The following is a 27,799-nucleotide window of genomic DNA, read 5'->3' as shown; positions in this document are numbered from 1 at the left end:
GGCATCCCTGCGTTCTTAGGGGTCCAGGAAGCCCCCCTGCCCTCACAGGCTCCTGGCCTCTCCCCAGCCCACTCCAGGGCAGAGCAAAGTTGTGGCTGAGCCTGAGTCTGTCACAACCTGGCCAAGTGTGAGCACACTCGAGGCAGTGCTGACATACCAGCCCCCTGCCGCCTTGGCCCACTCCAGACTTTGGGCACCGACAAGCATGGGAGGGAGGCCAAGAGGGAGTTGAGAGTGGCTCAGTGTAGGCCTGCAGGCACACCTCGTTACAAACAGCCTAGGTGCCATGGATGGCATGCTGATGGTGGGAGAAGGCAGAAAGGCTTCTGGGTAGAAAGGGGCAGGTCCCCCGTGAAATTCCACCTTCAAGCCAGGGGGCCTTGAAGCCTTGAAGCCCAGGGGCCAGGCCACCAGTTCTGGGTGGAGTCCGTGGCCTGGAGTAAGAACTTCCAGAGCTTTTTACGGGCCCGCCCACGGCACTTCCTCCCTTCTCAGCCCCTAAAAGCCCCAGACTCAGCCAGACTCACGGAGATGTTAGGACTACCAGCTGCAGGAAGGAACTACCCACTTTGGGTCCCTTCAACTCACCAGGATGACCTGCCTGTGGAAAGGAGCTACCCACTGCGAGTCTCCTCTCTGCTGAGATCTGGACACTCATTGGGATGACCTGCCTGTGGAAAGGAGCTAGCCACTTCGGGTCTCCTGAAAGCTGTTCTGCTGCTCAGTAAAGCCCCTCTCCACCTTGCTCACCCTCCAGTTTTCCGTGTACCTCATTCTTCCTGGACACCGGATAAGAACTCGGGACCTGCCGAACGGAGGAACTGAAAGAGCTATAACACAAACAGCACTGAAACATGGCCTCCTGCTTGCCATGTTGTGAGCAACGAGCAGAAGAGAACCCCCAAGCCAGGGCTATGACACCCTCTTTGGGGCTTTGCAGTTCCTGACATCTCCACTCTTCTGGTGCCACCTTGTTCCCCTCATCCAGATGCAGGTTCCCACAGCAGAAGCTTAATGCAGGACATCTGGTCCAGCTGTAGCCTTGCACAGAACCAGCACCTGTGCCAGTGCCTGGAGCTGTCCACCCTGCTACAGCAGCCGGGTGTGCAAGGTGGCTGGACCACATGCTCACACACCCACACATCCCTCACAACTCCACACCTGGCTCGCCCTTGGCAGGTGTGGGATCCAGGCTTGTAGTGTGAGCCAAGCACAGCATGCCAAGCCGAGTGGGCGGAACAAGCCCAGTGGGCATGGGCAGTACTCAGGCAGAAGGTGCCACCGGCCAACGTGATTTCTGGCTGGTGAAGCGACACCCCAAGGATCCTGTGACACTATTAGTAGTTAAGTTTTGGGGAGTCAAAAGTTATACACAAATTTTCAACTGCAAAGGAGATGGGCACTCCTCACCCCGCACTGTTCAGGGGCAACTGTATATGAGAGGACATGCATAGGTTATATGCAAATATTACACCATTTTATGTAAGAGACAGGCTCCACAGATTTTGGTATCTTGGGGGAATCCTGGAACCATTCCCCAGAGATATGGAGGGACCACTACATATTAGGAGGTACCTAATAATATAAATAATTAAAAAAGTATTTTTTTGAGTCAACACTCCCAATCTATCTCAGCTGTGCTCATCTGCCCACATGCTATAAAAGATGCTTTTATTCACAAATACGGGATTTTGCAGAAGGGGCTCAGGGAGGCCTTCCTTTCTGTCCACCACCTTCCCATACCACATTAACCCTGAAAATTATCTCCATATATATCCCAGCAACTCAATTCCTCCCAGACTTTCCTTTGCTTGCCTAGAATTCTGGTTCTAAAACACCTCCTTCCCAAATTTCTGTCTTCCAATGTGTCACTTAAAATCAAGGCAAGGACCAAGAACCAACTCTGCCAAAGCTAGCTGCTTCGGAACCAGACCTGTACTGCAGGAGCTCAAATGGCCCAAGGGACTTATGACGGGGAACTCTGAAATAAGGGACCTATATCTCAGCATTACATCATGAAATTCAATGGATTGGAAGTCAGACTTACACATATGGCCTGACCATCTGTCCAGAATTTGTGGGGGAGGGGGGAATTACAGGAACACTGGCTATTTTCCTGGGTTTACATATTTTCAAGTGATTTTAAAAAGACAAATGAGGATGGGTAGATGTTGTCCTATAGCTAAAAAGTTCCAATAAGGCCAGGAACGGTGGCTTATGCCTATAATCCCAGCACTCTGGAAGGCTGAGGTGGGAGAATCACTTGAAGCCAGGAGTTTGAGAACAGCTTGGGAAACAAAGGAAGACTCATCTCTACAAAAAATTTTTCGAATATGTGCCTATATTCCCAGCTACCTGGGAGACTGAAATGGGCGAATCATTTAAGCCCAGGAGTTCAGAAGCTGCAGTGAGCTATGCTCACACCACTGCACTCCAGCTTGGGTGATGGAGCAATACTCTATCTGTAAAGAAAAATTTTTTTAAAAAACACTTTTTTTCTTAAAGTTCCAATGAGCCAATAAGCTGGCTCTTGGGTCACAAAGAACTGGTTTGTCATCTCAGCTCTCTTTAGGCTTTCGTTTTCCAGCACATTACACTAAGAATATTAAGTTTTGTATTTCTGCTATGAAACTGTCTTGTGCTATACCAAGAGGAAATATTTTTACAGCTAATGCTGCTGAAAAGTTACATTTGGTATTCTTTCTTTTGCTCAGATCTACTAAGAAAAGAGAACTTATTTTGTGACAAGCATTAAACAGTCCTAATTCAGCATTTAGTGAAAGTTAACTGCCGGTTAAGCAGAGATGAAATAACAAAAACTGCCTTCACACACGGACTCGCACCCAAATAAACAGAATGCACTGTTATAGGAAGAAAGGTACAATACGGACAGGGGGGAGGGAAATAGGAGGACACAAACAGAGGGGCTGTGACCTTCTCACACTGTGACATAATCACATGTGACACAGCACAAGGGACAGAGTAGGCTCCTCTCCCTTAGCCCATGAAGGACAGGGGGACACAGGACCAAGACTTCTAGGCCTTGCAAAGAAATGGAAACTGTATGACATAACTTCCCTTCACTAATACCTAGAAATAGATTTGGGAGAGAAAAGAGAACAAAGAAAGACGTGCACTGACACTCATGTGGAAATTAAAAAATAATCCTAGGTCCGTACTCCAAAAACACTTGCGAAAGTCAAATTCAATACAGCTATAAATTATCATGAATTCTGACTCCATGAAGTCCAAGTTCATGAGCTATTTACTGTAACAACATAAAACAAAATGTCTACAAAAGAGATTTATAAATATTCTATGAACATATCCGTCCTCAATTTACCACCAGACTTAGAAGAAAGAGCAATCTTTGGAAACAAGACAAAGTAGGATTACCCTCAATTGTATGATTTCTAAACTGTGAAACATGCACCAAGATCTACAAGTTACAAACTGACAAATTACAGGTAATATAATCTCTCTAGAGCTCGGTTTTCTGCTCATTAAAATGAGAAAAATGGCACCAAATAATCATTGCTAACAATTTTGAGTGAACATCTTACGCATATCTCACAGCATCTTCGTTAATAACCCCATAAGGGAGATTCTGTAACAACCCCCTTTGTCAGATTTTTTTTTGGTTTTTGCTTTTTGTTTTTATGTCTTTTTCAGAGAGACAAGGTCTTGTTGTTATCCAGGCTGGTCTCAAATTTTTTTTTTTTTGGAGACAGTCTTGCTCTAGATGGAGTGCAGTGGCACGATCTCGGCTCACTGTAACCTCCACCCCCTCCTATGGAGGTTCAAGGAATTCTCCTGCCTCAGTCACCCAAGTAGCTGCGATTACAACAGCTGGTGCAACACCATGTCTGGCTAATTTTTGTATGTTTAGCAGAGATGGGGTTTCGCCATGTTGGCCAGGCTGGTCTCGAACTCCTGACCTCAAGTGATCCACCTGCCTCAGACCCTCAAAGTGCTGCAATTACAGGCGTGAAACACCGCACCCAACCACTTGGTCTCAAACTCCTGAACTCAAGCGATCCTCCTGTCTCCGCCTCCCAGAGTGCCGGGATTATAAGCATGAGCCACTGTGTCCGGCCCTAACTTAGTAACCTCTAACCTCTCTGTAGTTTGGTTTATGCGAATGTGAAATAGGGAAGAACAGTAAACCTTACTTATAAAGTTATTGTGAGGATTCAATTAGTAATTGTAACTTAGAGTGTTTATAATGTACCAGACACTATTCTAAGCATGTTATTATTAACCATTATTATACTACCTCAGAAAAAAATATATAAAGTATCTACACATAATAGGCACTAAACGATTTCTATTTCTTCCCTAACCCACTCTGCAAAATCAACTACCTTTTGTTTATTTCCATTGTACGACAAAGAGACACTAAGGCGAAAGAAAAAACAAAACCAAAAATCTCAAGACACAAGTATAGCAAGAGAATTATACTCACAGTTCAGAAGGCCACAATAACTCTGAAGAAATCAAATGACAATTTAAAAAACAATTCTAATTTCTCTTTCCTCTTTCCATTGCAAAGAGAACCTGAAAGACAAGAGATATATATATATACATAATAATATATTTATATATGAGATACATATAAAACCACCATTATTTCACTAGTTTTTTTCAAGGTTTTATTGTACTGTCCACCTTACAGTCAGCTTCTTCACTGCTTACCATACATATGAATGAAGAATAACAAATTTGGAAAAGCCCTGTCTTCACACCCATATTTTAGTTGAAGGAAATATACATGAAATAACTAAGAACCATTAAAACATCAACAGGCATAATTAATCTGACAAAGTTAGCTAACAAATTCAGAGGAAGATGGCAAACAGAATATACATATCTATTTCACTTCCACTAAAATTATACAAAAGAGATAGATACAGTTTGGCTGTGTCCCCACTCAAATCTTGAATCGTAGCTCCCATAATTCCCATGTGTTGTGGGAGGGACCTGGTGGGAGGTAACTGAATCATGGGGGCAGGTCTTTCCCACGCTCTTCTCATGATAGCGAGTAAGTCTCACAAGATCTGAGGGTTTTATAAAGGGGAGTTCCCCTGCACACACACTCTCTTGCCTGCTGCCGTGTGTAAGACACGTCTTGCTTCCCCTTCACTTTCTGCCATGATTGTAAGGCCTCCCCAGCCGTGTGGGACTGTGAATTCAATTAAACCTCTTTCCTTTATAAATTACCCAGTCCCAAGTATGTCTTTATTAGCAGTATGAGAACAAACTAATACAGACATATTAAAAAGATAAATTTAAAAAGCAAACCCACGGGCCAGGGAGAAATGAAAGAAAAAGTAACAGAATTTTTGAAGCTACAAGAAAAGCCTCTAACACCGAAGACAGAAACCAAACAAACAAGAAAACAGAAAAACTTGGAGGAAACAAACTATAAAAGATTGGAAGCACAGCAAATGACTCAGCAGGCCCAATGCAGCCAGACCAAGCCAGCAGCCAAAAACACTAAGAACCAATTCCATTTCCACAGCCATGTCGGGAGAAGGTTCAGAACTGGCAGCACTAAATGCAGACAGAATAAGGGGTAAAGAAGGAGGAGGCAAAAAGGATGGTGGAGGTTGGGTGAAGACTATCTACGATGCAGCTAAAGTCTCAACACCACGCCTTCATGGGACTCCCCAACCATGACAGAAGACTGGGGGCTCTCTGGAAAAGGAGAGCATCCTTAGACAAAAGCCACCCTGCCCAACTGTACAAAACAGAGGTCGATCTAGTCACTGAACACACATTTCAGCTCCTCCACCACCCTCTATGCACTCTCCTGCCAAACTTCAGAGAGTCAGGTCTTTACCCTGCAGGAACCTGATAAGTCTAAGAAGAAAGATCTAAAGATACCAACACTGGGGATTTCCCAACAAATGGGCCATCCAGAATATCCTGATGCAAAAGTCAGAGTCAAAAGGCTGAACTCACTTACTAAAGCTTCCGAAGAATTTTTTTGATTCACCACAAGGAAATGAATACCAGACATGTGAGAAATTTCTGTAACACAATAGATAGAGAACACGGGAGGGCGGGGAAGAGGGGAAGGAAAAAAAAGCCACTTGGGGGAAACAACACATTACTCATGTGTTTTAGTGAAGCTGGGGAAAACAGACCTACTGTGCTGCCAGTCGTTTAAAAGTATAGCACATACAATTACGTACAGTACATAACACTTGATAAACAACTATGCTACTGACTTATTTATTTACTGTGCACTTTTAATTATCACTGTAGAGTACACGACTTCTACTTATTTAAAAACAACAACAACAACTGTAAAACGGCTCAGGCAGGTCCTTCGGGAGGTATTCCAGAAGGCACTGTTAACCTAGGAGATGACAGTTCCATATGTGTTATTGCCCCTAAAGACTTTCCAGTGGGACAAGATACAAAGGTGGAAGATATTGATATTGATGATCCTGACCTTGTGTGGGTCTACCCTAATGTGTGTATTTGTGTCTTCATTTTAACAAAAAAGTTTAAAAACGATAAATTAGGCCAGGCACTGTGGCTCACACCTGTAATCCTAGTACTTTGGGAGGCTGAGGTGGGCAGATCACCTGAGGTCAGAAGTTCAAGGCCAGCCTGACCAACATGGAGAAACCCTGTCTCTACCACAAACATAAAATTAGCCAGGCACGGTGACACATGCCTGTAGTCCCTGCTACTCCGGAGGCTGAGGCAGGAGAATCGCTTGAACCCGGAAGGTGGAGGTTGCAGTGAGCCGAGATCATGCCATTGCACTTCAGCCTGGGCAACAAGAGCAAAACTCCATCTCAAAAACAAACAAATAAATGATAAATTAAAATTTTTTAAAAATACAGAAAAGCTCATAGAATATGGATATAAAGAAAATAGTGGCTAGGTGCAGTGCCTCGCTCCTATAATCCCGGCACTTTGGGAGGCCGAGGCAGATGGATTGCTTGAGTCTAGAAGTTTGAGACTAGCCTGGGCAACATGGTGAAACCCTATCTCTACAGAAAAAAATAGAAAAAATTAGCTGGGCATGGTGGCACACGCATGCAGTCCCAGCTACTTGGGAGGCTGAAGTGGGAGGATCACTTGAGCCTGGGAAGGGGAGGTTGCAGTGAGCTGAGATAGTGAGCAAGACCCTGTATTAAAAGAAATATATATACATATATAATTGTATTGCCATACAATGTGTCTCTGTTGTAAGCTAAGTATTATTACAAAAGAGTCAAAAGTTTAGAAACATTTAAAAGTTTATGAAGTTACAGTAAGCTACGGTTATTACTAAAGAAAAATATTTTTATAAACAGTGTAGCTGAAGTGTACAGTGTTTATAAAATCTACAGTAGTGTACAGTGATAATCTAGGCCTTCACATTCACTCACCACGCACTCACTGACTCACCCAGAGCAGCTTTCAGTCCTGCAAGCTCCATTCCATTCATGCATGTAAGAGACCTATAGGAGGCATATTTTTTAATCTTTTTTATCATATCCTTATTGTACCTTTTCTATGTTTAGATACACACATACTTACCACTGTGTTACAACTGCCTACAATATTCAGTACAGTAACATGCTGTACAGTTTTGCAGTCTAGGAGCAATAGGCTATACCTTATAGCCCAGGCATGCAGTAGGCTACCATCTAAATTTGCTGAGTACACTCCATGATGTTTGTACAACAATGAAATCACCTAATGCATTTCCTGTCGTTAAGTAACTCATATATAAAAATCAAAAACAGAATTACAAAACGAAAAAGACAAATCCACAGTGATAGATTTTATTTCATCTATCACTCATGAAATAGCAGTTCAAAGTCTCTTGTCCATCCTGCTAATGAGTGAACTACCTTTTTCTTGACATGTTACGTATTTTTTATGTAAACTCTGTTAGAACTAAGATTTACCAATATCTTCTCCCACTCTGTAATTTGCCTTTCACTCTCCTAATAATTTTTTGTTTTTGAGATAATGTCTGTAGGCCAGAGTACAGTGGTGTGATCATGCCTCACTGCAGCATCAACCTCCTGGGCTCAAGCAATCCTCCTGCTGTGGCATCCCAAAGTTCTAGGATTACAAAAGCCACGCGAAGCCTAATAATGTCTTTTGAGGAATATGATGTCTTAACTTTAATGTAGCACAATTCATCGATTTTTCTTTTATGGTTGCTTTTTGTGTCCAGAGATAATAAGATGTTATCCATCATTATCCTCTAAAACTATGCTCTCCAACATAGTACCCACTGGCCACATGCTAAGGAGCACTTGAAAGTAGGCCAAACTGAGATGTAAGTGTAAAACACACATTGAATTGCTAAAACTATGGTATCCTCACCCCCCAAAATAAAATATACTAATAATTTTTAAATTACTCGCAAATTAAAATGTCTTTGAGCATTACTGGGTTAAATACAAAATATTATTAATTTATTTGTTTTTCCTGTTTAACTTTGGCTTCTAGAAAAATTTAAAATCACATGTGGCTCACAATATATTTCTATTAAATGCCGTTATACCAGTTTTATTTAATCTTTTCATATCTATAAATCCACTTGAAATTTTTTATTGTGTGAAGCAAATTATTATTTTTCCCTATACGGATACTCAAATGACCCAGCACCATTTACCAAAAAAGTATCTCTTCCCTGTTGCTCTACAGTGTCAATTTGTCACAGATCAATTGTCACAAAAGAATATATACCGTATAATTCTATTCCTATAAAGTTTAAAACTATACAAAAGTTAATCCTAATGTTTAGAGACACTTAATATGGTGTAAAATTATTTTTTTAATGGAAATGACTGTCACAGAAGATGATGGGAAAGGGAATAAAAGGCTGGCAATCATTTTTTAACTGAATGTGGTTACACACATACATATTTTTTAAACAAAAGTAGGCCAGGAACGGTGGCTCACACCTGTAATCCCAGCACTTTGGGAGGCCGAAGCAGGTGGATCACGAGGTCAGGAGATTGAGACTATCCTGGCTAACACGGTGAAACTCCGTCTCTACTGGGAAAAAAAAAAAAAAAAAATTAGCCGGGCGTGGTGGCGGGCGCCTGTAGTCCCATCTACTCGGGAGGCTGAGGCGAGAGAATGGCTTGAACCCGGGAGGCGGAGCTTGCAGTGAGCGGAGATCGCACCACTGCACTCCAGCCTGGGCAACTGAGGCAGACTCCGCCCAAAAAAAAAAAAAACCCACAGAACGTCCACCCTCCTTTGTAACATTCTCATTCATGGCAATCCTACAAACTTCCTGGCCCTTGTAGGTCCCCCCACCCAACCTACCTAGGCTTCCTCTGCTTGCCCTTTAAGTACTCTCCTGGGGACCCTATTCTTTGTGTTAAGTATATTCCCTTTGCAGTGCAAAAGCAGCCATAGACAATATATAAACAATTTGAATGCATCCCAATAAATACATATTTACAAAAGCAGATTTGGCCCATGTGCTATAGTTTCCTGAGCCCTATAACAGACCACTGATACTAATATGCATGAACCTTAAGGCCTTGCCTCTCCCTCTAATACAGTCTATATATGTTCTTCGTCCTATAAAAATATATACCCTATAACAACGAACACCTTATAATAGCACCTTCTCTTAACTAATTCTTTCCACGAGCTATACTCTGTGCTAAGAGTCTTAGGAGTACTCAGTCCTCAAAACAACCTCTCAAGGAATTATTCCTGTTACACATTTCCAGAAGTTCAGATTTAGAAGGTTATCTAATTTTCCAAAGTCACATAATAATAAAAAGCCAAACTAAGAATCAAATTCAGGTGTCTCACCCCAAAAATCCTGTCCTTAACCATGACGAGTTACCCAATCTAACGCTTTCACCTCACTGATCTCTCACCCCTAAAATCCCTGCTCTCCAATCCCATGGCCATCCATTTAGTTCAAGTTACGGTGTTGCAAAAAACAAAAGCAAAACAAAACCTCCTAACTGATCTACTTTCTTTATTATAGTGCCCCCTTCAATTCAGCTTCTTCACCAGTACCTACCTGAGTGACGTTTCCTAAAACAAATTATGTGAACCACTCAAAAGTCTTCAATAGCTCTCATTACTTTCAGGGATATTAGAAATTCTTTGCTTTGCAAAGCAATTTTCCAACTGTGTTCCCTTATTCTGCTGACATTTATCTGGGGCATCAAAGCATACCTTCTAAGCCTTTACCTTTTCCTCCTCGCAATATTTCTCACCATCCCATTCCAACTAGAATATTCCAGGGGGAACAGGGAAGAGGAGAACTTGACGGGGGTTGGGGGTTAGGGAGTTAAGAGCAAGAAGGAGAGAGAAAGAACAGAACCAAACCACTAGCTTCCTATCTCATTTTCCATCACTTGCTCATTCCCTTTCTATGGTAGGGTCATCCTGAAAAACCTCAACTTCCCTTAATGTGCCATGCTATTTCTTACAAATAAGCCTTTTCTTATGCCAGTCCTTCTGCCTGCAAGGTTCTTCCCTTCCCCGACCCAGCTTACTCCTAATCATCCTTCAAAGTTCAGTTCAAGTGTAACCAAAAACCTGCCTTCCATGGCCCTATTCCCACCCAAGATTGATGTGGATGCACTACCCTACGCATCAATGTTTCTACCACAGGATTCAGTCCACTGAACCATAATCAGTAATTTACCTGTTTTTTAAGAGACAGGGTCTCGCTCTATCTTTCAGGCTGGAGCGCAGTGAGGAGAGCCTAGCTCACTGTAACCTCAGACACCTGAGCTCAAGCAATCCTCCCACCTGAGCCTCCCTCAGCCACACCATCACGCCCAGCTAATTTTTTTTTTTTCCTGTAAAATAGGGTCTCACTCTCATCTAGGCTGGATTGCAGCGGTGCAATCATAGCTCACTGCAGCCTCAACCTCCGAGGCTCATGTGATCCTCCTCCATCAGTCTCCCAAGCAGTTGGGACCACAGGTGGGCACCACCCTCCGCCCCAGTTAATTATTATTATTTTTTTTTTCTGGTAGAGACGGGAGTCTTGCTATATTGCCCGGGCTGGTCTCAAACTCCTGGACTCAAGCGATCCACCCGCCTTGGCCTCTCCCCGCCTCCCAAAGTGCTAGGATCCCACAGGCATGTGCCACTGAGACTATTTCTCATTTAACTATCACTTTTCAGAACCATGTATAATGCTAGCAACAGTATATGCAAATACAAAAGTTTTTTCATTTATTAATGTACAGAGATCTACTATACATTCCTGGCATCATTTCAGGAAAAAAAAAAATTCAAAAACACTCAGACCTTGCTTGCCCTTTAATGAGTTTCAACTACATATTCTTTACTCCCAAGAAAACAAGTATTTATCCTATATCCTCTTTCTCTCCAAAAGACAGAATGTTCACCAATGGCTTTACAAAATTTTGATGGTCCTGCTATCATGAATGGATATGGAACCTAAAACCTAATAATCCTTTTTTGACATTGCATGCACCGTGTAATATGAAGAGTGTCGGCCTGGGCATTAGGAAACCTGATTTCTACTGTTTAGGAAAAAACACTATTACTATTAACAAAATCCAAACTCTTTATTATGACCCTTACTGGTCAAGCCAAGTCTAACTTTCTAGTCTAATGTCTCTCAGCACTGCCTCCTATGAATCCTACACTCTGGCAAAACTAAACCATTGTCAGTTTACAGAGCAACTTGTACTTTCTCTCACATCTCTATGCCATCTGCTGCTCCTTCTACCTAGATCTTTTCCCATGGCTAAACTGGATGTACATGTGGTGGGAGCTGCTTTGTCTCCCCCCAGATTAGATGCCCCTCTCCTGCACTCCACAGCATTTCTTCACTCAATATAGGTTATTAAGTGACAGACACAAGCCAGGCATTGCACAAGGTACTGGACACACATGGTACCAGCGACATGACCACTACCCCAAAGGAATCTTGTGGTGAAGCTTACTAGAATGGTCATTAAAATTTTGCCTTTTTTATCAGTCTCTTCCTCCTCCAAGTAAACAACACTATTCTAGGCCAGGCATGGTGGCTCACACCTGTAATTCCAGCACTTTGGGAGGCTAGGGCAGGTGGATCACCTGAGGTCAGGAGTTCGAGACCAGTCTGGCCAACATGGCAAAACCCTGTCTCTACTAAAACTACAAAAATTAGCCAGGCATGGTGGCACACACCTATAATCCCAGCTACTCGGGAGGCTGAGACAGGAGAATCACTCGAATCCAGCAGGCGGGGGTTGCAGTGAGCCAAGAACACGCCATTGAACTCCAGCCTGTGTGACAGAGCAAGACTCCATCTCAAAAAGAAAAAGATTCTTGGGACAGTGACAATCTCTTTCAGCTCTGCAGCCTCAGGATCTACACACCAGGTAAAAAACTTAAGCACTATTAATTAAAACCAAAGTAAAGGTCTAAAAAGCTCCAGTTGGTTGCAGTTGGAAGCATTTCTTTCCATGCACTCTGCCTTTCCTGCCTCCTTTCTATCAGGAGTGTAAATCTAAAAAACATCACTTGTTGAATTACTCTGACATTCTTGGAAGTGGCTTTCTTCTCTTCATTAAATGCAAAGACAAACCATCCCAGTTACTCCCCACATCTGCTTTTTGTTCACCATTGTATACCCAACAGTATGCACCATTATCTAAAACGGCATCTAGAGCACATGATTATCGATAAACATTTATATGATGCATGAATGACTTAATGAATAAATGAATGGATACACTAGCACTGAGTACCTTAGTCACATTCTGATAATCGCTTTTTGCTTTATGTTTTATTCTATGTAGTTTAAGGAGAATTTAAGCAAGTTACAAGCCTCCATTCTATCAACACTAGGCTTACTGCCCACTTGCTGTTTTAGCAACAGGCAACTTAATGCATGTTCAAGCCTAACTCTCCTCAATCCTAACTCTCCTTATTCCATGATTTAATCCATCTTTACTAAGAATAGAAATCTATTTGTAACTATGAAACTGATAAAATATAAGCATAAAAATTGGAACTAGTTCAAATAGAGTATAAAGTAGCTATTTCTCAAATTATAAAATTAAAAGTCTTAAATTCTTTTTCTCCAGATGAATAAAGAAAAATTAAAGTTGGCTTATTATACAATGATATATATGTTTATCTTCACGTTCTCAACTCTGAAGATATTTTAAGATGGATATTCCCTACCCTTTGTGCATGAATGAGTGTATTTTAAGATAGGTATAAATAGATGCTTGGGCTGCTCTGAACCCTGTTCCCTTTCTAACCTGCAAACCAAAATTTTCCATACCACACTAAATCTGTGCTTCATTATCACGTAGAATATTTCCTTTCACCACCTAGCTTTCAATGTTCTCATTTCAATGCACAATCCAACTTGGCCAGCCTTCTATCATTCATTTCTCACTACCGCCAAATAACAATCCTGATCATAACAATAGCAGCTTCCTGTGTGTGGAGTGTCTATGTTAGCTCATTACTCCTCACAGCCCTAACTGGTTGCTGTAATTGTTTTCCACTTTACATACAAGGAAAGAGACTTAAAGAAATTACTAAGTTTTCCAGGGTCACACAGCAAAGGAGGGAGAGATCAGGGATTCAAACGCTGGTTTATCAGCCCTCAAAATCATGCTGCTATTCTTGCTTCCTAAATTAACCACATAATATTGTTAAAACAATAAACATGATCTGGGCTTTCCAAAGCAAGCATGACAGAAAGTTCTTACCACAGCTAAGTAATGTTCAATATGACATATTGACAAATTATAAGTTATCTGGCTGGAATTAAACAAGTAGGATGAGCCCCTGGAAAAGAAAATGTCTGTTTGACGCTAAGTGCTAAACAAGGCTCAAACCCAGTATTTCTTTCTTTGTTTTTTGTTTTGTTTTGTTTGTTTTTGAGACAGAGTCTCTCTCTGTTACCCAGGCTGGAAGGCAGCGGTGCAATTTCAGCTCACTGCAACCTCCACCTCCCAGGTTCAAGCAATCCTCCTGCCTCAACCTCCCGAGTGGCTAGGATTACAGGGGCCTGCCACCACGCCCAGCTAATTTTGTATTTTTAGTAGAGACAGGGTTTCACCATGTTGGCCAGGCTGGTCTCCAACTCCTGACTTCGTGATCTGCCCGCCTCGGCCTCCCAAAGTGCTGGGATTACAGACGTAAGCCACCATGCCCGGCCTAAACCCAACATTTCTTAAGCTATTTCCTAACAATTTAACTCATCTATGAAGCTCCCCAATGTTCAAAATACACAACCACTTTATACCAATTTTCCCTTCTTCTAAACTCAGTCTGTCAACAGTTCCTGCACTTAACACAAGCTGCAACCAATATTCTGAAAGAACACAGGCCAGAAGTAACCTTCTGAAAAACCAAAATGTATCAAGAATGTGAATATGTTATGAAAATCACCCGAACAAACAAAAGCTTCTTTTATGCTTCAAAATAATTTTCTAGCCAAAAGTATTCTAATACTAGACTGGCACTGCTCAAAGGTGGGAATACTGTGTCTCATTCACTATCTCTGCACTGGTGTTTAGTACAGCGTTTGCCATCCAATTGGTACTAAGTTACTGACTAAACCAATACCCTAAAAGAAAAGAGGCTATAAAATTACTGAATTTTGAAAAACCAGTATTAACAGTAATAACTTGCCCATTTTGGATGCATAGCAAATGACAAATATAAACTGTTTTACAGTTTTCAGATCAATATAAATCAGGTAATGATGAAGATTAGCCCTTCAATTCCCACAGCAGAAATAACTACATTGTTACAAACTGTACTTATGAACATCAAGTTGATCCTGCCCTAAAAAACCAATCAGTTTTAATTATTTATATGACTAGCCAAGCACTAAGAACTATATATCACATTTACAAAAGAATTACAATTTACAATAATCTCTACTTAACAGATGAGAAAAAACAGATTTAGAGAGGTTAAGGAGCTTGGTCATCATCATACAGGGAGCAAAGATCAGATATGAATGCAAAGAAAAAATCTGTCTATAGCTTGTGCTCTTCACCACTGTTCTATTCTGCACTGTAAAAATTATCCCCACAAAATTATATTATGTGAAAGGCTTAAAATGTCAAAGAGATATTATTCTACTTAAACTAATCAATAGGCATAGTCAATACATTCAACACAAGACAACTCATCCATCATACTTGAGAGAACTAATGGCTATCATGGTACATGATAAGGGCCATGTTGTCTACCTGAGAAAGACACCAAAAGAAACTCTATGGGAACAGATACCAAAAAAAGGATCTATCTATACACCAAATTCAAGAAATAATTCAAGCAGCAATTCCTATGGGGACTGAGAGAGATAACTGATCAGGGACACAAAATCATTTGAGCATCCTGGCCCAGCTGAAACTGGTGACCATTACCAGAGTAACAGAAGCAGTTTGCAAAGTGAACAGCTTCAGGTTTAGATAAGGAAAAACAAGCACACTGCACCCTGTCACTCCTCTCGAAAGCAACTAGAAAGCCTGAACAGAATAACTGCAGAAGCTATTTGAAGACTCCGAAAAGTAAACAGTAGCAGGTGGATGAGGGAGGAATAGAATTCAAACCACCACCAAATCAGCATATTTAAACAAGACCCACAGTCTCCTCCTAACATAATATCCAAAAAAGTGGGGGATACAATCCAAACTCACTCTGCATAGGAGGAACCAGGAATATCTCAATTCCCATGGAAAAAGAAAATCAAGACAAGCCAATACTGAGATGACACAAAGGTCAGAATTATTTCACGAAGACTTTAAAACAGCTATTATACAAATAATCCTATAAACAAGCACACACACAATATACTTGCTATCACTAATTATCTTCCCTTTATCGCACCTCTCCACCAAAACTTCTCTATCCAAGATTAACAATGACCTCAATACTGCTAAATCCAATGGTCAATACTTAGATATTACTTCCTCTGTCAGCTGCAACTGACAGGTAATTATTCCTGCTTCCCTTCTCTTGGTTTCCAGGACACCATCTTCTCCTGGTTTTCTTCTTACCTCACAGGTGGTTTCCTTCCAGTCTCTACAGCTGTTCTTCCTCTTCCTGCAAACTTGTTAATTCTAGAGTTCCCCAAGACTCTGTCCTTTCTCTTATTTATGCTCACCTCCTAGGCAAGCTCACTTTAAAAGCTAGCTTTATGCTAACTCTAGCTCAGATTTCTTCCAAAATCCCAACTTGAAAATCCAGTTGCCTGGTTGTTGTGCTGGACTGTTGTCAATTCTGCATCATTACCACCACCTTCTATATTCACCTGTGTGACATAGGGAAGCCAGAACTACATTTCCCAGAAACCCCAAGCTGCTACAACTCAGGGTTAGAGTCAACTAATAAGAGCAACTCGTGAAAGACTGGTAAGATGGAAGAGAACACTACCCTCTGGAGGCAGTTGCAGGTTGATGTGCTGGGAGAAAAAAATAACTCACCTACTTCAGAAACTAAGACCAAGATAGGGCAGCTCCTACTAGGAATTTCCAGCAGCTTCGGAGACAGACTCCAAGAACCATCCACTTCAACCACTGTAGCAGAGGCTTCAATTCTGAGACCACTGCCCATCTCAGATGAGCTCCTGGGAAGCACACACTGTAAACAGCTGCTTCCTTGACCTTCAATTCTCCAACCCTTCCAACAGTAGTGAAGGACTATAATTCTGTGTATTTAAAAAAGTGTCTAGAGCAGCTTCTCTTTTCCTGACCAAATCCTGATGGATACACTATGCTGGGGACCAGCTTCTAGATCCTTAGAGAAGAGAAACATCAATTAAGTGAATAAAAATGTCCAAGAGACATTTCAAAGCTCAGATATTGATCTTTCCCCTCCAAACCTTCTTTACACACTCTTCTCTATCTCAGTTCTTGACAACTCCCTTCTTCCAGCTGTCCAGGCCAAAAAACAATGGATGTCATCCTTGTCTCTTTTATTCCTCACACTCCACGTTCAACCTTGTCAGCAAATAATGTCAGCTCTTCCAGGCAAATCTGCCCAGAAACTGTCCACTTTGCTCCACATCCTCCACCACCACCACGACTTGTGCCATCATCACCATTCACTCAAATGAACTCAATGGCCACCTGACAGGTACCCTGCTTCTAACCTTGCTGCTCTAATGCCTATCCTCAACATTGTAGATGAAGTCAACCTCAATCAGATGTCATCACTTCTCTGCTCAAAACCGTAAATGACCCTCCATCTTATGTGAATAACTTAACCATGTTAAGTTGTCTGACTACAACAGACAAACATGTCTGACTACAACAGACAAAGAAATATGTCATAAAAACAAAAAAACAAAAAAATCTTGCTTAAGACTATAAGCTTTTCAGTAAGAACAGTTGCTCAGAGTTGAGGATATGGAGAACAACATCAATGTCAGTCAAAAACAAGGCAAATAATTTTTTAATGATTTTCCTTGGTTGTTGACATTGCTCAACTATTTATTCAAGGAGTCAATCCCAAGCTTGAAGTAACAAAAAAATTAGTCTCTAAGAACAGTGGGTGTGGAACTACAAGAAAGAATATTTTCAAAGTTGAACACTAATTTAGTACAACCTGAAGTGGAATGTGCTAAGATGCATGACAACTGGTGATAGTAAAAATATATGGGGAGCAGAAAAATGATTTGCTGCACAAATTTACAAAAATTATGAAAGTGTAGGCCGGGCGCGGTGGCTCACGCCTGTAATCCCAGCACTTTGGGAGGCCGAGACGGGCGGATCACGAGGTCAGGAGATCGAGACCATCCTGGCTAACACGGTGAAACCCCGTCTCTACTAAAAAATACAAAAAACTAGCCGGGCGAGGTGGCGGGCGCCTGTAGTCCCAGCTACTCGGGAGGCTGAGGCAGGAGAATGGCGTGAACCCGGGAGGCGGAGCTTGCAGTGAGCTGAGATCCGGCCACCGCACTCCAGCCTGGGTGACAGAGCGAGACTCCGTCTCAAAAAAAAAAAAAAAAAAAAAAAAAAGAAAGTGTTACGATTATTCATCAGCAAGTACTACGTAGAAAGTATTTAAATCTGTCAGGTGTTATTGGACCAGTAGCATCCACAATGAACTTCATTAGCTCTTGTAGACTTAACCACTCTCAGTTTCTTGAGTTTGTCAGAAATAGAAACTGAGTATCTTGACTTGTCCTACCACACAGCAGTTAAACGGACAGTGGTAGGTTTTATTGTAACTTTATGACCTCAGAGTCAAGACTCAAATTTTTCTAAAAGAACCTCCTTCAGTTAACACTGTTACCAAACGCTGAATAGCTCTGCAATCAATTTCTTCTACAGACTTGATGTTTCTTAATGGATTCAACCTAAGTTTACAAAGGAAAACAGTAACTTATATGAGGAACTTATACTGCAGTGAAGTCATTTCAATGACAGCTAACATTTGAATCACAAGTTGCACTAAAAGCTTCTTTATTTACTTCTTATATGTCAAAAGTTAAAACAAAAAGCAAAATTTCAATACTGTGCAAATTTGCAGCGGATATATTTTCTGGGTTCAAACTACATTCCAGTAGCATTTTTCAAACTCTGATGCAAGTACAAAGAAAATTTACATATTTCAAAATCCATTTAACTGTGCAACTGAGGTGTTTCCATCTAACCACCAATAGGAAGTGATTAATCTGTAATGCGATGACATGCTAGAAGGCAATTATCAAGGAGAATCTATAGAATTCTATAAATGCCTTCTAAGCAACGAATATGCTCCTGAACTGCTATCAGTATTTGGATGTATCCTGTCAGGATTAAGACATTTTCAAAGATAAAATATGCAAAATCTCCTTGCAGATTAGCATTAAGAGATGAACACCTGTAATTGATGTTGATAATAGTAAACACTAAGTTCAAACTCTAATTTAGCCAAACTTGTCCACCTCCTCCCCTAAAAAAGAAAAAGGCCGTGCGCGGTGGCTCACGCCTGTAATCCCAGCACTTTGGGAGGCCAAGGCGGGCGGATCACGAGGTCAGGAGATCGAGACCATCCTGGCTAACACAGTGAAACCCCGTCTCTACTAAAAAATACAAAAAAATTAGCCGGGCATGGTGGCGGGCGCCTGTAATCCCAGCTACTCGGGAGGCTGAGGCAGGAGAATGGCGTGAACCTGGGAGGCAGAGCTTGCAGTGAGCAGAGATCGCGCCACTGCACTCCAGCCTGGGTGACAGGGCGAGACTCCGTCTCAAAAAAAAAAAGAAAGAAAAAGAAATCCATTCCTCTCATTAGACGTGTATTTTTTTTTTAATTATGCTCAATTATTGTTATTTTTTTAGATGGGTCTCATTCTGTCGCCCAGGCTGGAGTACAGTGGCATGATCTCGGCTCACTGCAACCTCCATCTCCCGGGTTCAAGTCATTCACCTGCCTCAGCCTCCCGAGTAGCTGCAACTACAGGCGTATGCCACCACGCTTGGCTAGTTTCTGTATTTGTAGTAGAAATGGGGTTTCACCATGTTGGCCAGGCTGGTCTTAAACTCCTGACCTCAAGTGATCTGCCTCTGTCGGCCTCCCAAAGCACCGGGATTACAGGCATGAGCCACTGCACCCAGCCTCAATTACTTTTTTATATTTTGAATTCTGTCAATGAAAATTTGTGGAAATTTGTTTTCTCTCATTATTTAAATACCTACATACTATTCTTGTTTTGCCTATTCGTCTGCAAAACCTAAAATATTCACTACCTGCCCCTTTACAAAAAAGTTCGCCAATCCTTGTTTGAGTCAACTAGATTCCCAGGTCTTCTGCACACAGGTAGACACGTTTTGTCCAGCTCTAACTTTCTCAGTTGCTTTTCCTTTTAAACTAAGTCTGCCATTTTACATTTATTGCTGACAATTTTCACCCTATGGATTTTACCACTTCATTACCACCTGTCAAAATATTTTAAAAATCTAAAATTCTAAAAATGAGCTATCTCCCAGTGTAACTCCTGTTCTTTATTCAAATTCCTGATAGAAATGTTAGAACAGATGTCAAGTATGACACACTTCTGGAGACATCCTCACCTGTGTGTAGAAATTCTGATTTTTCAGTTTCGTGTTACTGTATGTGGTTGCAACATATCTTCTATCTAAGAGCAATAATAATTTCTTAAACTCCCTAGTAATGACAGAAATAATAATTTGCTTTGCTAGGGCTTATGCAGTAAAGGATTAACCACCTTGCTCAAAGAAAAGTTCAGGGCCGGGCGCGGTGGCTCAAGCCTGTAATCCCAGCACTTTGGGAGGCCGAGACGGGCGGATCACGAGGTCAGGAGATCGAGACCATCCTGGCTAACATGGTGAAACCCCGTCTCTACTAAAAAATACAAAAAAAACTAGCCGGGCGAGGTGGCGGGCGCCTGTAGTCCCAGCTACTCGGGAGGCTGAGGCAGGAGAATGGCGTAAACCCGGGAGGCGGAGCTTGCAGTGAGCTGAGATCCGGCCACTGCACTCCAGCCTGGGAGACAGAGCGAAACTCCGCCTCAAAAAAAAAAAAAAGAAAAAAAGAAAAGTTCGGCCCTTTGCCCAGATCCTGGGAGGTAATCTTTAAGCTCTTGGAAGCTCTTGTCTGATAAGGCTGTCTTTGTTTACCTGGGGACCCTGAGCCACAGGAAACACCAAGCTTGACCTTTGGATGGGGCTGGAGAGTAAGCTCACCTACGATTCTCCATCAAATGGTCATTTGACTTTTCTGGATTATTTACTCATCTCTAAAGTAAATGCTTTGGATCCTAAGTTTAGATATATCCCAAAAATTCTAGATTACTTAAAGCAAAGAGTAAAAGGGGCACACACACACACACACACACACACACACCCCAGCAGAAAAGTTTGCTTTCCAATAAAATGGTCAAAAAGGCAAACTCACAGGATAGATGATTCAAAGACATCAACTTTTTGCCAACCACATAATCAGCCACGTACTGTTAAAAATTAACCCACATGTTGACAACATGCACTTAAACTAAGTTATTTCTGCTACCTGATTTCTCAGGGCAATTCCTTAGGATCTAATACTATTTTTTCCAAACAGAAAACAAAACTTGCCACCGAAACTTTGCCATGACCTAGGCAAAGTAGATTCAAAGCTTTTTCCCTGCCTTGGGATTACAATTATCCCCAGCCTGAATTCTGAGAGTGGTATCTTAATCAGTCTAGGTTTTCACTTTTGACTTCTATGCCACTGCTAGATTCCATCATTTCTTGTATCTTTGCCCCATCACACTTTGCCTTTAATAGAAGTCACAATTTTTCTCAACAGGAAAGGAGAAACTTTCTTAGAGATTGCCCCATTTCCACTCTCTCCTCTCTTAAGTTCTCTCTGCTCCGTATGGAGCAGCTTCTCAAGTTCATCAAATCTCTGCAGGGACTGCTATTATCTGTAGTCTGTAATCCCTAAATTACATGTAATAATGCTGACATCAAATATGAACCAATCCAGTGCAGACTCCAGAACACGACATGAATCTGCCTGATGCTCCTATTTCAACAACTGCTCACCAGCCGCACTGCTTCTCCTGCTGTGCTCAACTCAGGGCTCACCATGACAGCACGATTTAGGGATTGTCTTACAACTCACTATTCACACATTTCTAATCCAACTGAAGAAACTACACTCATTTATGGTACTGGTATATCCTACCTAAAAGTGACACCATCTCTCATAGCCACATGAATACTAAGATATGCTAATACTCTACAAACTTTAGCTTTCTCTAATGTTCATAGCATGTTGAAGCACTCCATGCCTGTCAGTCTCCGGCTGGCTTTCCGTGTACCAAAAATGTGTCTTGTTTTGTCTTTCGGAAAGGAGGAGAAACTGGGGAAAAACATTCCAATTGCTGGTTGATACAGTTCAACTTAGAAAACAGTTCCATGTGTTTGCATTTTACTCGGCAGTTTGAGATGTATTACATTTAAAGTAAAAATCCTGTGATTGGGATGATGCTTTGCCCTTGCCAACACAAACCCTGAGAGTACACCAGATGTGTACAATCTAACAGAAAGTGGTTCCTCCTTTTGGCTGGACTCCTTTCTGATAATATGATGAAAGCTCTAGAATTCTCTCCCCAGGGAAAAACAGCTCACATACATACACAATTCTGCTTAGAATTTCAGGGGTTCATGGACCTAGGAGACAACATTCCCTCCTCAAAGCAATCACTAATATATTCCAGAAAAAAAAATTAAGAGCAAAAAGAGCTTCATGAACTCATCACCAAAGAAGAAATCTGGAAGCCATCCTGGAATTACGCTGGATTCCTTCTCTCTCAGCCTTGCCATTTCACTTAGTCACACCTGTAGATTAACTCAGAAACAGGGTTCAAATCAATCCCTACTCTCCATTTCCTCAGTTGTGCCCTTAAGTCCTTCATTTATTTGTACAATATAATTAAAAGAACATATAGTCTATTATTAAATAGACTGTGTGTTACTAAATTCAACCTCTGAACTTTATCCCTCTCACTTTACTAAATAACAGCAGGTGAGCCATTTCCTTAATGACAAAGGTTGGGTGACTTTTCCCCTTCTAATGTGGATTACTACCTTCCTTACTGACCCTTGTGCCTCTAGTCCAGCCATCCTCCTACCATCCAAATCTGTTCTCACTGTGCTAGGACATAAAAAATTTATATCAGAATCAAGTGCAAACTGCTTTGATCCTGCCCAGTATCAACTGCATCTCCTTCTCTACCCAACCCAACCTATTTCTCCAGATGTGATAAAAATATTCAGTTCCACAAAACCCCAGCCTCTCACACCTCTATGCCTTTGCACATGAGTGGAATGCCCTTCTCATCTTCCACTGAACAACATTTTACAAAGAGGTCACCACATCTAGTCAACAGCCAGTTTTTATATGGTTCCTGGACTAAGAATGATTTTTACATTACTAAAGCACTGGGGGGGGGGGGTGAAGAAAGGAAGAAAAAACGAGAGGATATGTGATAGGCTGTATGTGTATATGTGGCCCCCAAAGACTGAAGTTTCTACTCTCTGGCCTTTAACGGGAAGTCTGCTGACCCCTGAGGCTGGGCATCGCGAGGGACTTACCCTCTAGATTGCCAGAGCACACTAAGACACAACTGCACACATCATGCTGCATGCCACAGAACTATATCAGTCTCACTCCCCCTCAAGTCTATACCTTCAGGGTTTAATACCGTACCATGCACAAAACAGTATTTTTTAAATGGCAAACAAATGAATTAACTGAATGAACCAGCTCAAGAACTGGTTAAACACACAAATGGAAAGGACCTGTGCCTTTAATAGTAAAACACTACTTACGTCTGTTAAAGATACTATTAATAACATTAGCACCTTACATTTGTATACCACTCTACACAGTAACTGCACATATAACCTCAAAGGCTAAGACCATAAAAACTATACTTCATAAATAAAGACACTGAAAAGCACAGAAACTAACTTACCAAGTCACATGACTAAAGGCAGAGCCAATATTTGAAGTTGGGTCTTGTTTCTTAGATAAAATGCGTTTTCTCTTAAATAGACTACACAACCACAACACCTAGACACTTACACAATACCTCTCTACACAAACCACAATACCTAGACACTTCAAGTACTAATGCCTGAGATTGAGGAGACAGATAAAATTTAATTTCTGACCCACTATTTAACTCTGATAATTTTCAAGTTAATGCTACTTTCTGGGGAGAAAAAAATGAAATGGACACCCAAAATAAACACCAGGCTAAAAGGACCCAGCATAACCACAAGCTAAAAATCTTCTTTCTTCCTTAACAATCAGTCCTTGAGAGAGCAACACAAAATTAAACAGCTTAATTAACAAATGCCACTGAAAAGAAAGCAGCTGCAGTCACAGCAAGAACCCCTTGCCTGTCAGCTAAGCTAAAACAAACTGGCAGTTGAGACAGTCACTTGTCTTTAAGCTTCAGTTTGGGTAGAACAGAATCCAAAAGTTGACAATGTACATTAACACCCCAACTTCAACCAGAAAACACACAAGTGTTTCCAGAGGCAGAAAATAAACAGAAACTCTATTAACTGTTTTAAAAGCCTAATAATCTGTTAGTCTACTTTTTTTTTCATAACTAAGGTATAAATTAGGCATAGCTGGAGTTTAAGTGACTAGGTATCTAAAAGTTTCTGAGTTGACACCAACATTTTAGCCAAAGTCAATTACAATATAGGTCTATTTAAGACAACACTAATTTCAAAGAATTGGTACCATACAGAACACATTTTCTGACTATAATCCAATTCTAGAAATGTCACAAGATACACTGAAAAAAAGTTCATTTGTTTGTGATTTATCAAACACTTTAAAATAAATCATGAATCATCAAAGAAATCTTAGAATTTACAAAATATGTCTAAATATTAATCTTTATTAAATAGAACAATAAATGCTTTATGGGCCAGGTGTGGTGGCTCATGCCTGTAATTCCAGCACTTTGGGAGGCCAAGGCGGGAAGTTTGCTCAAGCCCAGGAGCTAGAGACCAACTTTGGCAACATAGTGGGACCCTGTCTCTAAAGAAAATTTAAAAATTAGCCAGGTGTGGTGATGTGCACACCTGCTAGTCCCAGAAACTCGGAAGGCTGAAGCAGGAGGATCGTTTGAACCTGGGAGGTCAAGTCTGCAGTGAGCAGGCTGGGCGCGGTGGCTCAAGCCTGTAATCCCAGCACTTTGGGAGGCCAAGGTGGGTGGATCACAAGGTCAGGAGATTGAGACCATCCTGGCCAACATGATGAAACCCTGTCTCTACTAAAAATACAAAAAAAAAACAGCTGGGCGTGGTGGCGCATGCCTGTAGTCCCAGCTACTCAGGAGGCTGAGGCAGGAGAATCGCTTGCACCCAGGAAGCGGAGGCTGCAGTGGGCCAAGATAGAACCACTCCCCTCAAGCCTAGGCGACAAAGCGAGACTCTGTCCAAAAAAAAAGACTGCAGTTAGCTGTGCTGGTCCAACTGGACTCCAGCCTAGGTGACAGAATGAGACTCTGTCTCAAAATAATAATAATAAATGCTTTATGAACTAACTAAAAATACTTCACATCAAAACTTAACCCTTGGATAAAGAGAGAATAAATAAATCAAAACAATAAAAAGTACTAATCATAAAGGAAAAAAGAAATAAAGCTTATGATATTAAAATTAAGAACTTTAGTTCCAAAACACCTCACAGGTAAAAAAACAAACCACAAACTGGAAGAAAATATTCACAACACATAATGATAAAGGATTGCAATCCACACATAGAACAGCTACAAGTCAATTAAAAAAAAAAAAAAAGGCCAGAAACTTAATAGGTCCTTCACAGAAGACAAAACAGATAGCAAATATATTAAAAGTGGCTCAACATCATTACTAATAAGGGAAGTTCAAATTAAAGCCACAAAAAGATATGACACAACCTCCAAAATGACAAAACTGAAAAAGTCAGACAAAATAAACTACAGACAAGGATGTGGAACAACAGGAGTGATACGGTTTGGCTGTGTCCCCACCCAAATCTCATCTTGAATTGTAGCTCCCACAATTCCTATGTTTGTGGCAGGGACCGGTGGGAGGTAACTGAATCATAAGGCGGGCTCTTTCCCATGATGTTCTCGTGATAGTGAGTAAGTTTCAAGAGATCTGATGGTTTTAAAAGGGGGAGTTCCCTTATACAAGCTCTCTTGACTGCTGCCATCCATGTACGATGTGACTTTGCTCCTCCTTGCCTTCTACCATGATTGTGGGGCCTCCCCAGCCATGTGGAATATAAGTCAATTAAATCTCTTTCCTTTCTAAATTACCCAGTCTCAGATATGTCTTTATCAGTAGCGTGAAAACAAACTAATACAAGGAGCCATTATATTAGTGGTGATATAAATTGGTATAACTACTTTGGGAAGCAATTTGGCTAACTAGCCAGGTTGAAGACTGGTCAGCCCTATAACCCAGCAATCACACTCCTAGATACATAGACCATGCACATCCATGTCTATGAGCAACAAGAGTGTTCACGTGTGTGGCAGTATTTGCCCTACTAAGAGACTGCAAACAATCCAAACGCCCATCAATTGTAGGCCAGATTACACAACAGTGAAAATGAATGAAAACTAACATACAGCACCTAAGTTTTAAAATCAGAGTACTAGATGGGAGGAAAAAAGAAAATCAAGTCATATAAAGACATATAGCATGATACCCTTAGTATAAAGTTTGGCTGGGTGCAGTGGCTCCCAGCACTTTGGGAGACCAGGCAGGCAGATCATGAGGTCAGGAGATCAACACCATCCTGGCTAACATGGTGAAACTCTGTCTCTACTAAAAATATAAAAAATTAGCCGGGCGCAGGGGCGGGCGCCTGTAGTCCCAGCTACTCGGGAGGCTGAGGCGGGAGAATGGCGTGAATCCGGGAGGCAGAGGTTGCAGGGAGCCGAGATCGTGCCACTGCACTCCAGCCTGTGTGACAGAGCGAGACTCCGTCTCAAAAAAATAAATAAATAAATAAAATAAAGTTCAAAACAGACGAAACGTGAATAAATGGTAAAAACAGGTATTTGTCCTTCAAGTCGCCTGCTTGGGAGTCTTCCAAGTCTACTTTTCCTCTTTCCAGCTCTAAAGCTTTTTTTTTTTTTTTGAGATGGAGTCTCACACTGTCACCCAGGTTGGTGTACAGTGGCGTGATCTCGGCTCACTGCAATCTCCGCCTCCCAGGTTCAAGCGATTCTCCTGCCTCTGCCTCCCGGGTAGCCAGGATTATAGGCACCCACCACCGCCGCCAGCTAATTTTTTTTTTTTTTTTTGTATCTTTAGTATAGATGGGGTTTCACTATGTTGGCCAGGCTGGTCTCAAACTCTTGACCTCGTGATCTGCCCACCTTGGCCTCCCAAAGTGCTGGGATCATAGGCATGAGCCACCGCACCCAGTCTCTAAAACTTTTCAATAAACTTCCACTCCTGCTCTGGAAAAAAAAAAAAAAAAAAAAAAAAGGAAAAGAAAAAGAAAAGGTAAAAAACAGTATCATTCAATGACCACTGTTTTAAATGTCAGGGATTCAACAGGGAACAGAGAAACATTTGCCCTTATAGACTTTATGTCACTGCCAAGAGAGAAAGAAACTAGAAAGTAAAATACAAACAGTAACAGATGGTGAAAAGGGCTTGAAGAGAAACGAGGTACTGAGCGCAGCGAGGGAGGATGTCTTCAGGAGGGGTGACATAAGGCTTCACTTACAGAGTGGCACCAGTGTGAGGGGTGGGAGTGGGATAGGACAGAACCTGTGGGGCAGGAGGGAAGGGGATGTGATCAGGGAACACACGTGGGCCTTTCAAGGGCATGGGAAAATCCCACTGTTGAAGCTGGGCAGGAGGTACCTAGGAGTTTGCTTTGTTATCACCCTCTACACGAGAACAGCAAACTATGACCCACAGGCCAATGTGGCTCCACTTGTTTTTGTACAACCTGTGAGCTAAAAATGGTTTTTACATTGTATATGGTTAAAGAAATTAAAACAATAATGTTTCATAGCATGTGAAAATTATAGAAAATTCCAATTTCAGTGTCTAGAAATACAGTTTTACTAGACACAGCCAGCTTATTCCTTTACATACAGCCCATGGATGCTGTAGCACTGTACAACAGAGCTGAGTACCTGTGAGACGTCACAGGTGGCCCACAAAACCTAGCATGTTTATTGTCTAGCCCTTCACAAAGAAAGTTTGCTGGCCCCTGACCTAGGGCATAATTAGGGACTTAACCAAGGCTGACTTGGGTGTCCTTCTCCTTCCTCCAGGTTCTCAGAGCTCAGAGCATTCTTCATCTCTACCTTATATTTTACACA

The 27,799-nt window shown here is 41.5% G+C and overlaps 2 protein-coding genes across 12 annotated transcripts in view; one reads left to right on the top strand and one right to left on the bottom strand.

Moving 5' to 3' along the window:
• The window catches only part of LOC105488506 (protein tyrosine kinase 2), a 357,242-nt gene that overhangs the window by 310,908 nt on the left and 18,535 nt on the right, over positions 1–27,799 (bottom strand). For 10 of the 11 annotated variants that reach the window (XM_071067741.1, XM_071067734.1, XM_071067742.1 and 7 more), the window contains exon 2: positions 4,466–4,557. The gene's annotated coding sequence lies outside the window, so the exon portion shown is untranslated. Of the gene's footprint in view, positions 1–4,465; positions 4,558–8,927; positions 9,022–27,799 lie in introns of all 11 variants that reach the window. The other variant, XM_071067735.1, reaches the window with a different exon arrangement.
• LOC105488393 (uncharacterized) overlaps positions 5,524–27,799 on the top strand; it is a 43,115-nt gene continuing 20,839 nt past the window's right edge. Inside the window, exon 1 of the mRNA XM_071067410.1 lies at positions 5,524–5,608. Coding sequence (XP_070923511.1) covers positions 5,524–5,608 — 85 coding nt within the window. The remainder of the gene's footprint in view (positions 5,609–27,799) is intronic.

Source organism: Macaca nemestrina, chromosome 8 (assembly GCF_043159975.1).
Source record: "Macaca nemestrina isolate mMacNem1 chromosome 8, mMacNem.hap1, whole genome shotgun sequence".
NCBI classification, from domain to species: Eukaryota; Metazoa; Chordata; class Mammalia; order Primates; family Cercopithecidae; genus Macaca; species Macaca nemestrina.
The sequence above is the reverse complement of the archived record's forward strand: the minus strand, read 5'-3'. Positions and strand labels throughout refer to the sequence as shown.